This window comes from Phalacrocorax aristotelis, chromosome 1 (assembly GCF_949628215.1).
Source record: "Phalacrocorax aristotelis chromosome 1, bGulAri2.1, whole genome shotgun sequence".
NCBI classification, from domain to species: Eukaryota; Metazoa; Chordata; class Aves; order Suliformes; family Phalacrocoracidae; genus Phalacrocorax; species Phalacrocorax aristotelis.
In genome coordinates this window covers 124276427-124288874 of record NC_134276.1, presented here as the reverse complement: position 1 = coordinate 124288874, position 12448 = coordinate 124276427, and the positions used below count along the sequence as shown (strand labels likewise).

Genomic DNA, 12448 nt, shown 5'->3' with positions numbered 1-12448 from the left:
CCTGGGACCAGGACATGAGGGTAAACTGTGGGGCCACATCATTTGACCATATAGAGGTAGATACTAGATACATCAGGGGTTAGCTTGGCAGCAATCACTTACGTATGAAGCTATAGGGGATGGAATAGGATGTTGGGAGGATGTCTTCGCAAGCACATGCAAATCTCTGCCTGAACTTTGCAGCCCAGATTTTTCTGAGCTGAGAGTCCTCAACCCATCTGCCTGGTACCCCCCTGCTCCCTTATGCTGTGCATGGGCTTTGCTGAGCTGATCACAGGCGGTTCTGCTGGAGGTTTCCTTTCAGCTGCCTTGCTGCCACTACACACATCAGCCCAGAAGTCCCCCGCCTCGCAGTATTGCAGCTCAGACTGCAAAGCTTGTGTCAGAAAGGATAAACCAGAGAAGGCTGAAAGCTGGGCAGTAAAATTTCTTGCTAAGTCTGACTTTCTGCTGTCGTTACTGAAATGCTGCTATCAGTACGAGGGCCCAGATATGAAAGAAAATCTCATGGTTACAATTTAAAAGGGTGTTGAAATGTAGAGGTCTCTTTTAACAGAAAAACCCCCAAGCACTGAGCAGGCTTCTTGATTTTGCTTTGACTTAGGGTAGTGGCTCAGTTGTTTCTGTGTAACAAGGAGAGAGTTACTGAGGGAAGCCCAGCACAGCAGGTCCGGTGCATCTTTTCTCTCTGCTGGTTCTGATTAGGGTACCAAGAGGGAGATACATGGCTGTGATTAGCCTAGAAGTTCAGTTGGTGGTGAAGGTCTGAGGTGTTGGCTTTCAACCACTCTGACTTTTGCAATGAGACCTCTACCCAGCGAGTGTAAGCTTTGAGACAACAGGATTTTCTTTTGTTCTTAACTGAATTTTCAGATCCCTTCAAAGTAGTTCACAGGTGTGCACAACTCGCACCCTCGGAAGAGGTAGTCAAAGCTGTTTCAGTGATCAAGTATATCGGTATATCCTAAACCAAGGCTGATCAGTTTTGACTCCACAACACTTGTCCAGGCTGTGTTCTGAAGAGAGGGAAGGAGCAGAGTTTTCAGAAACAAATGCATTTTGTTTCTTATTTTTGTAGTGGTCTGAGATACCAAGATAAGCACATCTCACTATTTCCTGATGTATGTAAGAAAGGTTTCAGGACAAATGTTGCTAATACTGGCCGCTAGTTGGCATTATTGATACATCCCAGTAAATGGAGGCGGTGCAATAAAAACCTGGGGGCAGCGCTCGGGGAGCTGAGGCATCCTCCTCCATGCTTGCCTCACAGCCTTCTCCAGCTCTGGAGGTTGATGGGTTGTGCTGTGTTACAGCCTGGCCAAAGCAAGATGAAACCACCTGGACACCGCAGCCCTGTGATGCCTTCCCAGCTGACCCCCCTTTTCCCCAGTTAGCTGCTGTCTGTACTGGCTGCGCAGGGTTTCCTGTCGGGAGAAGAGGTGACAAGCACTTTTGCTCACCCCCCTGCCCAGGAGGAACTTTCTTCGGCTGAAGATGCCTCATGGGGTTTGGATCGCCACAGATGTTACATAGTGTTTGGGCCAAAAAACAGATGCTCAAGGTCTGCACCATTAATAATTATAATTTGCAGATGTAGCAATAATTTAACAGTAACTTGCGTGGAAGCACTTTGAGAGTACAAGCCTGCTGGGAGCCGGCTCATCTTGTGCAACCGATGGGTGTGTGTATTTTTTGAAAGAGCCTTTTGTTACAGAGCTCGGTGGAATTAGACTTGTCTTAATCTGCTTTGACTGGGAGTAGATTTATGCCAAAAGACCTGATAAATAAGATGTTCCTGATGAAACAAGTATGAGTGGAGATATCAGAGTGTTGCCCGAAGTGGATTTTGCTTGGTAAGATGACGGCAAGTCAGCAATTCAGTCTTCAGTAGAGCAAGAGCTTTGGAGTAGAAGACAAAAAGAAATTCCATGCTTTCTTCAAGACAAAAACCTCATTAAATTGTTTTATAGAATAGTTTTCATTTATACACAGTGGGTAATCCTCAATTAAATCCATTCCCAAACAATTACTGAATAGCAAAGACAAAGGTGCTGTCTGTCCCTGCCTGCATGTGGTTTAGGGACCTTCCCTGACCCAGTAGGACTACAATGAAAGAAATCCACTTTTGGTTTAAAATCTACTTTTCATCTTGACATTTTTAAGGGAATTACAGGCAACTATGGTGACAAATCTGATTTTCTGGATTATAGACTTCTCAGATTCTTGTTACCATTTGCATGTTGAAGGACAAGATCCATTTGCTGCCACAGTTGGAGACCCTCCCGGCTAGATTAAAATGACTTGCTTTCCTGGCTACCTGGCAGGGATGCAAATGCAAAGGTTGATCAGTCAGATCTGCTTTTGGAAAGCTGGGTTGGGGTCCTCCCATCAGCCACTGAGTGCACAAAGAGCGTTTGGGGGCTAAAGGATCGCTAAGCCACAAGTGCTTTTCAACAGGGAAACACTTAAAATGTCTACCTACCGCTAAGGTGTCGTGACTGAGATCTAAGGCTTGAGGAACAACAGAGAACCATCTCCTTGCGTGTTTAAAACATACGGCCTGATTTCACAAATCCTGACTTGCATAAAGATGTTTGCTGAAATCAGTGAGAACACACACTTGGGAGATAGCTGCTGATTAGGGAGCAAGTGAATTTTGACCTTTATTAGACGATGCTATTTTGGGTTCTACTTGATGTCTGATTTCATTCTATGGGTTACATTTCCAAATTTTACTGTGACAGCATAAGTTCAATCTATGACATAAACCAACAGCCTTTGGAATAGAAAACTGCCTAGTTTCTATTCCCAGTGAATGCTTTCCTTCACCTGGCAGTGGAAGAAATATTTGTATAATATAAAGTAATTCCCTCCTGCCTCCTCATGGGCTGATTAATTTAATTTCATGTTGCACCTGCCCCATGTTTTTTAATACAGTTAAAATATGTGTAATAATCTAAATTATAGACCTCCAATTGCATAACATACTTTAGAAATACTGTGTTGGTTTACTACATATTTTTTGAGGCAGCTGCAGAGCTAAAAACTTCGTAATCGCAACCTTGCACATAAATGCACGCTTGTACTTTAGAAGATGGTGACCTCAGCGGAAACGAGAAAAGCAGAAGTATTTGTTTAAAAAGTAGAAATCTGAGAAGTTTCGCTTGTGGATATTGGTAATAACTCAGTAGGGTTGTTAACAGTAATTGCAGGCACACAGTTTCGCCCACTTTTCGTTTCGGCATTGTATTACTTACGCGCTTCTCTGTGCCGGCCTCAACCGAGAGGCTTTGCCACTGCAGTATGGTGCAACCTAAAACCAAAATAACTTCTGTGCCTGCCCCCTGCCTACTACGTTCTCCGATAACAGAGGAAAAGAGATGAGTCACCTCTGTTGTGAGCAACTGCTCACGTTCCCCTTATCTCGGGATGCAGCTCACTTGATGCACCCGGCCAACAAAAAAATCCCCATATTCCCAAGCCCGTGTCCCGGGGGCCGAGGCCGGGCAGGAGCAGGGCGAACGCTCCCCTGCCGCCTCACCTGGGGCGAGCAAGGCGAGCCCGCAGCGGCACCGGCGGGAGGCCGAGGAGCGACGCGCCCGGGTTCCATCTCTGCAGCTCCACAAAAGGGTGGAAACGTGGGGTGGGGTTGGGTTGCGTTGCGGGGGGGGGCTGCAAAAGGTGCAGGGGTCCTCCAGGTGTTAAACTTGCAGGACAGGGTGCGAAGTAGCACCCATCCCCATCTCACCCCATGCCCGGGCTGGGGGAGCGGGGTGATGCCGCCCCCTCTAGTTCCCATTTCTCCGCTCCCGGGGGCGGGGCGTCTCCAAGCCCCGCCTCTCTCCCCGCCCCGGGCGCGGCCACCTGCCACCGCCCTTACGGGAAGCGCGGCCCCGCCCCGGCCCCGCCCCCGCGGGGGGCGGAGCCGTTATAACGGGCGCCGCCAGCGCCCCCGGCCCCACTCGCCGTCGCCGCCGCTCGCCCAGCTCTGGCTGTGCCCGCGCCCGCTCCGTCGCCCACCGCCCTCCGCCGCCGCCCGCCGCCGCCGCCGCCCCGCGGCACCGCCATGATCGTGGAGAGCAGCCGGGACGCGGCGCCCGATGGCGGCGACGGCGGCGCGCTCAGCAGCCCCATCAACCTCGCCTACTTCTACGGGGCTTCGCCCCACTCCAGCGAGGGCAGCTGCTCGCCGGCGCACTCCGCCCCGGGCTCGCCGGGATCCGACTCGGACCTCTCGGTGAGCAGCCGCGGCGGCGGCCGGAGGGACCCCCGGGGCGGCGCCCGCCCCGCGCTGCAAGGTACGGCGTGCCCCGGCGGCGGTCCCGGCGCCCTGCGCCCGGCGGGGGGGCGGGCGGGGTGGGGGGGCGGGCGGCGGCGGTGTCGGGGGGCAGGAGGGCGCGAAGCCGCGCGTCCCGCTCCGTCCCCTCCGGGCGAGTCGCCCCGAAGCCGGCCGCGGACCCTTCTGGGCTTAGAAACACCCGAAGCGGTGGAAAGCGGGAGCCCTTCGGCGGCGCGGGGTACTGCCGGCCTTGCGGGGGCTCCCCGGGTGAGGGGGCGGCGGCGGGAGCCGCTCGGCTGAGGCGGCGGCGGGGGGTTGCGAGTGCGGGCGTCGCCTGGGCCCGGCTCTGCTCTGCCAAACCAGGAATTTCGGCTGTTCTCCGCAAGCGTTGCCGGGTTTACTCTTTTGGTCGTTTGTCTGTTCTCTTTTTTTTTTTAATGGAAAACGGGTCTAGCGGCTGAAAATCGGGTTTTGTTTTCGTGTCTCAACAGTTGAACAACACATGGCGGGGGGAAAGCAGCACAGAGGACCTTTCCAGGGGGTCCGCGTGAAGAACTCCGTGAAGGAGCTCCTGCTGCACTTCAGGAGCAGCAAACAGATGTCCTCGGGCTCCGCCACGGAGGAAGGCAAGGTAACCAGCATTTTTCAGCACTGACATAATCGCTTTTGGTGGCTACTGAAGTGGGTTTAAAAAACAAAAAAAGGCGTGCGATAACGCTAGAAATGATCTTGCTGCTTTACCTGATGTGGATGGAGTAGGTGTTATTTCCTTTTCCATATGTAATGGAAGAACAGAGCTGGGAGGAACTTAGTGAGAAGGTTTACTGCAGGAGAAGGAGGCACTTAAAAGTGTTCTCACTAAGCTTTATTTTCTAAATGGAGTTTGGATAAAGAGATGTTTGTGTTACGAAACCACAGAAACTCCCTGTTAACTTGAATGAGGTCATTGTAAGAGTTGGGGAATCTTCTCAGAGGAGAAATATTTGTCATGCTATTGCGTTCCTCTGCGTGGCGCATGCAGTATAAAGGCAGATTCCTCCCGTCTTAAAAGATATTAAAAAATCCAAACCAAATTCTAGGATGATTAAAGGAGACTTTTAAAAATAGTTTTTCTGAGCGTATGTTTGTGAGCTTCCTGGATAAGTGTTGTCACGGCAAAGTTTTTGCATAGAAAAGTTCACGGCATTGAAGTAGTATAAAAATGGCTGGCATGTTTATGTTTTTAAAAAAAAAAAGAAACCCTCGGACCTTAGTAAGGAGCAGTGTCTTTCTCTAGACTTTGAGTTCTGTGGTATTGCAACAAATAACTTAAAAGCCTTAAATGAAAACCACTGTTTTTTCTTAAGTTCCATAAAAGTCCTTCCATTTTCTAACCTTAATTAAAAGCAATTAAATTAGGGTTAGACAATCATGTACTAGAATTATTGTAAGGTATATTCTGTGTTTAGAGAAGCAAGTCTCTGCTTCTTTCTTCTTGGCTTTTGTTTTTAATTGTTTTTTCCTGAAATGACATTATACTAATGGAATAATTGGCTTTTTCTCAAAAGGCACAAGGAGGATTGGTGAACTACGAGCAATATACAGGTAAAAAATCCTTTCTTTAAGTACCCTGCCACAAGAGTGTAAAAGTTGATTGTAAGAGTAACCTCTAAATGGATTCTAAATTCATATTCTTTTCAGCAGAGCTGAAGAGCATACTAGGTCACAGTGGCAAAAGAAAGGCTCCCGAGCTCCTTTCTGATGGACCTTCTTTCAAACGCCAAGCTAATGTTCACCCACACCTCCTGGTAAGTAACTTTTTCCATGCCTTATTGTTGTTTGCTTTGTGTAATCAGAAACTGCTAGATACAGTAATATCTCTTAACTTTCTGGAGCTTATTTTGATTTTATTTTGGGTTTTTTTTCCTGGCAGACACCACCCCAGACACCAACTTCTATGGATAACATGGAAGAGGCTCATAAAAACGACCCAAAGCACGACAGCAATTCTGATCTGCTTCAGAACATTATAAACATCAAGAATGAGTCGAGCCCTGTTTCTCTGAGCACGGTGCAGGTTAGCTGGTTGCACACTGTCTCCAGTCACAGCTCGCCTGGTGAGCAGTACCAGGACAGCCTGGGAACACAGGCTTTCTCCCCATCCCAGAAGTACCAAGCCTTCCAAGATCACACCTCCCAGCATATGGTTGATCCGCCGCAGCATTACCAGTTCCCTCCGTCCCAGAACCAGGATTTGTCACAGAGCTATCCTTCGGATGTCTCCCTGGAGTACAGGCCATTTGCTGCCAATGACCAGCCTCCTGGCTACCAGCAGAATACCTTTGAGAGCCACGAACTGCAGTACTGTCCATCGCAGAGCTTCTCCTCCCTTTTGAATGACTCTGAAAGCTCAGAGGGCATCTCTGCTCCCCTCCAGCCACTAACCAGTGCCCACCCGCAAGCTGATGTCAGCCCCCATGCTCCGAACTTCAGCTTGCTTTCCAATAACATCTGTGGTAGTCTGGAGCGCAGTGCCTCTTTGGCTACTTTGAATGTCTCTCTACCTGACCAAAGCATTGCCAGAAGCACAACCCAGCTGGGCAAGTCATTTTTTCAATGGCAAGTGGAGCAGGAGGAAAACAAACTGGCTAACATCTCTCAAGACCAGTTCCTTGCAAAAGACTCGGATGGAGATACGTGAGTGCTGCATATCTCGGTGTTTCTGATGTGGAAGGCTGGGGAATGTTTTGTTTGGGTTTTGGTGGACCATGGGTTTGTAATGGAAGCAGGTCGTTAGCAGTGTTTGTGTCACAAGTGCAGTTTCGCTAATCAAGTGAAACGCGTGGTCTTGCTGATGGGCTGTGATGCACAGAGTTGCAGCACACTGAGTAGATAAGGTGTTAGTATCACCTTAATTTCAGGTACTTATCATTAGACCTTTATCTAGTAAATGGGGGAGAAAAAGATTCTAATTTAGATGCTTTAAATTGCCCTGGCAAGAAGGTACCAGTCTTCCTGTCTTAGTCACCCAGAGAAGGTCTGAAGCTGGCAGCGTAACACCAGTCCCATATGTCTGGATCTCTGTAATGATTTGAGCCCTGTTTTGTATGGTGGTGTAACTCTGTTCCCCTCTTTCCTGCAGCTTCCTTCACATTGCGGTTGCACAGGGCCGACGAGCTCTCTCCTACGTTCTTGCAAGGAAGATGGCTGCCCTGCACATGCTGGATATTAAAGAGCACAATGGTCAGGTGAGGTTCTCAAAAATCTCTGCACCTGCTTTGCACACCTGAGTGCTTCTGCATGTCTGGACCTTCAGGAAGATGTGGTGAAATGCTTATTTAATATTAACCCTGAGATTTAGCCTGCATACTAATATTAACCTTGAGCTATTAATACTTCTTGGGATCACCTGATCACCTTGAGCTGGTAAAACTATGTGCTCTGCTTCATTTGTCCTGGCTTCCTGGTATTCATAATCGCTGCTTAAATAATACCAGGTAGCTAGGCTTTTTATTTGTTTTAGTTGCTCTTTCCTGTTAGAGATTAGATGACTAACAGTTTGAATTTTCTTCTCAATGTTTGCAGAGCGCTTTCCAGGTTGCTGTGGCTGCCAATCAGCATCTCATTGTGCAGGACTTGGTTAGCTTGGGGGCTCAAGTCAACACCACAGACTGCTGGGGTAGAACGCCACTGCATGTTTGTGCAGAGAAGGGACATGCCCAGGTCCTTCAGGTAAGAACCAGGCAGGCGTAGCTCTGCCGTGACCGTTAATGCTTACACTTCATATTAGCTGTCTTGGGGAACCCTGAAAACACCCCTCTCCCTTTATCTTTCTCCGTGTAGCTTTTTCAGTGTGTCTCGGGGCTCTACAGCAATGGCTTAAAGTGAGACTGAGTTCACATTAAGGTTTTCACCAATGTCTTAGTCATTTGGAATCCTCTAGTCTATAAAAACAGTAAACAAGTCTTTTCTTAATGTCATTATTTATTGCAACTTTGTTGCAGTAAGACTGTATACAAGCTTGAGGAAACAATATGTGGTTTGGATAAGACCTAAATGCATACCTGTTCCCACTTTTGTAGGCGATCCAAAAGGGAGCCATGGGAAGCAATCAGTATGTGGACCTTGAGGCAACAAACTACGATGGTGAGTTGTTAAAAGAGTTTATAATTTACAGAGTTACTGGATGTTATAATGTTTTATGGCTGCTGATGTGAATGTTAACCTGGGTTGAGAAGCCATAAAATGCAGTATGTCGTTGCCAGGTCGAAATTTACAATTACAATTGTAACTTCATTACGGTTGGCATATCTGTCAGATTAAACCATGGTTAGTCTGTGCCTGTCAGGACCTCTTCCCTCTTACATGTGACTGCTGTGTTAGGCAAAGAGAGTGTATGTGGTAATAGGCTGTTGTTAAAAATGTGTGAGTGCCAGTGATGTGTTGTTGGATACAGAAGCCAGAATCTTTCACACCAGAGAGCTCTTTTAATTGAACCACTTTCCAAATAGCTCTTTCTAAAGTACATCTTGTACAAAAAAAAAAAGAAAAAGGAAAAATCAGAAATAGATTCTCTTCTCTGCTGGCTGAGAGCTCCCAGTAGGTTGTTACTTGACTCCTCTGGCAATGGAGAACCCAAATCCCGAGCCATTCAAGAGCAATCACTGTCACTTACAAATGTGGAACTATCTCTGGCTTGACAGGGAGAGAAGCTCCTCTTTCCATTCTTCAAGCCAAGCAGCTGATCAATACTTTTGTATTGCTTGTTCCTTAATGATTATTTTTTTTTAATGCTAAGGTTTGACAGCGTTGCACTGTGCTGTTCTGGCCCATAATGCTGTGCTGCATGAACTACAAAACAGTCAGCCACCTCACTCCCCTGAGGTCCAGGAGCTTATGCTGAGAAACAAGAGCCTGGTAGAAACCATCAAGACTCTAATACAAATGGGAGCCTCTGTTGAAGCAAGAGTAAGTACAACAGCTTTGTCTGAAGTGCCAGATCCAGACAGAATGTGGAAACAGAACATGTGCCTTTCTCCCATGCCATATCTCAGCTTTATTACAAAGGAAGTAGACTAATTTGAAAGCTTCCCTACAGCTTAATTTACCCAAATGTAATGACAATGTTACATTTATTCAGAACAAGATATTATCAGTGCAAATGAAGCATGGGGAAACAGGGAGGTGACAGTCTGCTTTCTGGACTAAGAATGGTGCTATGCTGGCTGCAGCTGGTTGTGTCTTAGAAGTAAGAATATGTCTGGAGCACTCTGAGGTATCCGTAGTAATAGAGTGCTGGTGATACCTTGTTCTTGAACTGCAAATTTTAATTAAAAACTGCTTCCCTGTCCAATTGAGGTTTGTGCTGGGCCAGATCATTACTTGGTATAACATTTGATATTTTGGCTATGTAAGCTTACTGCCAAATGAGATCTGGTCTGTTGTTCATTAGATATTCATATTAAAATATATATTCAGATTGACTTTCAGTGAACCGTAGTGCAAATATGTTTGTTCAAAACTCTGCAGTTACTCTGCTTTCTGTTTCATTTGTCTGCATGTTCACCCTGGATAGGTGAAGCACCTTCAGGGAAGACTAACAGTTTCCTTTTTTTAATAGGATTGCAAAAGTGGTCGCTCTGCTTTACATTTGGCAGCAGAAGAAGCGAACCTGGAGCTCATTCGTCTCTTTTTGGAGCTGCCCAACTGTCTCTCTTTTGTTAATGCAAAGGTACGATCATTTCCCAGAATGCAGATATAATCCAGGATGTGCGTGTGTGGCACCACGAGTGTTCTGAGACTTGTGCCCCTGCTTTTCCTTCATGGAGTTGCTTTGTCTTTTCCAGGCTTACAATGGCAACACAGCACTCCATGTGGCTGCCAGCCTGCAGTATCGGGTGAGTCAGCTGGATGCTGTGCGCCTGCTAATGCGAAAGGGAGCAGATCCAAGTGCCAGAAACTTGGAGAATGAGCAGCCAGTTCATCTGGTTCCTGATGGTCTTGTAGGAGAACAGGTAAAAAAGGCAAACGACCCTCTCCTCTTCTCCCATCTGTCCCCATCTACACAAAAGCCTTATTTCTTTCCAAAAGCTTCTTTTGGGTTTGGGGTTGCAGCTTGTAAAGAAAAGATTAAGAAGTGCCATTTTATTCAGGGATCTTTGGTATTAATGTCAGGATCAGGCAGAATATACAAGGACCTGAAATTGTAGGTTTCACTGGTAGGTTTTATTTTTTCTACCTCAAAAGCTTTTTCCTGTCAAGCTAGGTTTTTTCTTTGTAACCTTGCAACATACTGGAGGTAATATCACTTCTCTTGTTTATCTCAGTATGGTCTGAGATCATGCTTTTGTTTCTCTTGTCATAATTAGCAATGGCAGTTCTAAGCCATTCTAAGCAACTGATGATGAAAATCCCTTTTTCCTAGGAGCTATACAAATAGATGATGAAAGAGGCGGATCTTGACCTAAGAAGTTAATAACTTAAGCAACTGAGTAATTCTGTCACCTTTATTGGTTCAAATGCTGTAAAATTGGATCAGTTCTGGTGTAACTGAACTCAGAACCTAGGCTCAGATAAATGAGGAACGCAGAACTGGATCTGTGGCTTTCTTTTTTTTCAGATTATGACTTTAGGATGATGAATACTAATGTTTTGTGTTTTTTCTCTTTTCCAGATAAGACGTATCCTGAAAGGGAAGGCGATTCAGCAGAGAGTGTCGCCGTTTTAAGCTCCATGTTTCTTGGAGTTCAGCAACTCACACTCACTGTCAGTCAGGCAGTCCTAATGTATCTGTAAATAGACCATTTGCCCAGGGTGGGCAAATGTTAGTTGTTTCTATGAAACAAAAGTATCTTGTTCACTATCATATAGTGGGTTATGTAAGAGTTAAAAAAAAAAATAACAAAAACCAACCCCCAACAATCAAATTCCTCTAAGCAAATGGGAATATTTCATTCCCAAGTATGTGGAACACTTGCCTGGATACCTGGATTTCGTAGCTACGGCAAGACTGACTTTTATTTAACAGCCATACAGATAACTTCTGGACAAGGACAATTGTACAGGGAATCTTTTTATTTAGAGAGGGCTGAAACACGTCAACGTTGCAGAGGTTTTTTTGTTGTGTTTTTAATAACACTTAAGTGCAAGAGAAATCAAATATTTTTAAAGTTGAACATTTATTTATACAACTTTGTAGCTTTCTTCCGGTATCTTGTGCAGGATTGTATATAGTCACTGGTGTTATTGTACAGCTGTATAGTTCTAAGAATTAACTGAAGAAACAAGTTCCTTGATCCCGAACTTGCAATCTGCATATAGAGTTTTAATACTATACTGGTGCAAATCAGGTAAATTTTCTTGTTTTGAAAGACTGAAAGTACAGTTAAGATACATTGTCCCTGGCACTGATTTGTGCATGCTTTTGGAGTTATTAATTAAACATGGAAAGCCATGCTTCTTCAGGGGACTGTATCAGTTTTTCTCATACCCATAGAGGTTTTTCTTTTGATGGGGCAATAGATTGAGGGAGAAAGGTCATGGCTTTTATAGTGTATATAACTTTGTTGTACTTTAAGGAATATGGTCCTGATTCAGTGAAAGTATTTAGTGTGTACTTGGCTGTTGATGTATGCTGAAGTCTCTCTGTGTTAATTATAAAACTTCAATATGTGTAAGCCCCACTAGTGTCAGTAGGACTTCAGCACAGGTGTAAGTAGCTTGCTGAACTGGGCTCTAGTTAATTCTAGAGACTTAGTGTTCTTCACCTCCTGAGCAGAGTTAGTCCATTTATGGTTTTACCTTATAGGTATAGTGGCTAGCCAAGTAATATTTGAAATTAACATTTCTCTGTTTTTTAATAATTATGGGTAATAATGCAAAATGTATACGAATGATGCTGTATACTTCTGCTCTGTTGGAGAGAACTTCTTCCTGTTGCTTTCTGAATGATCCATGCTGGACTGTAATCCAGTAATGTGTTCTCTGTTTGGTCTTTTGCTCTTAAGCTGTTTTTGCATCACACTCAATTCTCTGCCATAACTGTAATTAGTCTGATTGTGCTGTTTTGACAAAGTATGTCTTGTAGACAAGCTAAGTGAAAAAATCTGGTATGTGGAGGCCTAGCTGCAGTGTATTTCTTGAAGGGTCTCATGTAACTTGTGTTTGAATAAACATGCTAATTAAATTTTG

General features: G+C 45.6%; 1 protein-coding gene across 4 annotated transcripts; it reads left to right on the top strand.

The window, feature by feature from the left end:
* The first annotated feature begins 3970 nt into the window (after positions 1–3970).
* NFKBIZ (NFKB inhibitor zeta) lies at positions 3971–12448 on the top strand. Of its 4 annotated transcripts, none has more exons than XM_075104637.1 (12): positions 3971–4298; positions 4771–4910; positions 5827–5863; positions 5963–6066; positions 6192–6955; positions 7401–7506; positions 7844–7990; positions 8341–8404; positions 9057–9226; positions 9879–9989; positions 10105–10272; positions 10932–12448. In XM_075104637.1, the coding sequence occupies exons 1-12, from the start codon at positions 4067–4069 to the stop codon at positions 10983–10985; spliced, it is 2097 nt and encodes a 698-aa protein (XP_074960738.1). In that variant the 5' UTR covers positions 3971–4066; the 3' UTR covers positions 10986–12448. The 4 variants fall into 4 exon arrangements, with proteins under 4 accessions (XP_074960738.1, XP_074960729.1, XP_074960754.1 ...); XM_075104628.1 differs by having other exon boundaries at positions 5960–6066; XM_075104653.1 differs by having other exon boundaries at positions 4064–4237.

Bases quoted from the DNA above. Each gene is read 5' to 3' on its own strand.
- NFKBIZ (XM_075104628.1), top strand. From the start codon at position 4,067: ATGATCGTGGAGAGCAGCCGGGACGCGGCGCCCGATGGCGGCGACGGC. The intron at 4,911-5,826 runs GTAACCAGCATT...TTTTCTCAAAAG, and splicing joins CCGCCACGGAGGAAGGCAAG to GCACAAGGAGGATTGGTGAA. The intron at 6,067-6,191 runs GTAAGTAACTTT...TTTTCCTGGCAG, and splicing joins ATGTTCACCCACACCTCCTG to ACACCACCCCAGACACCAAC.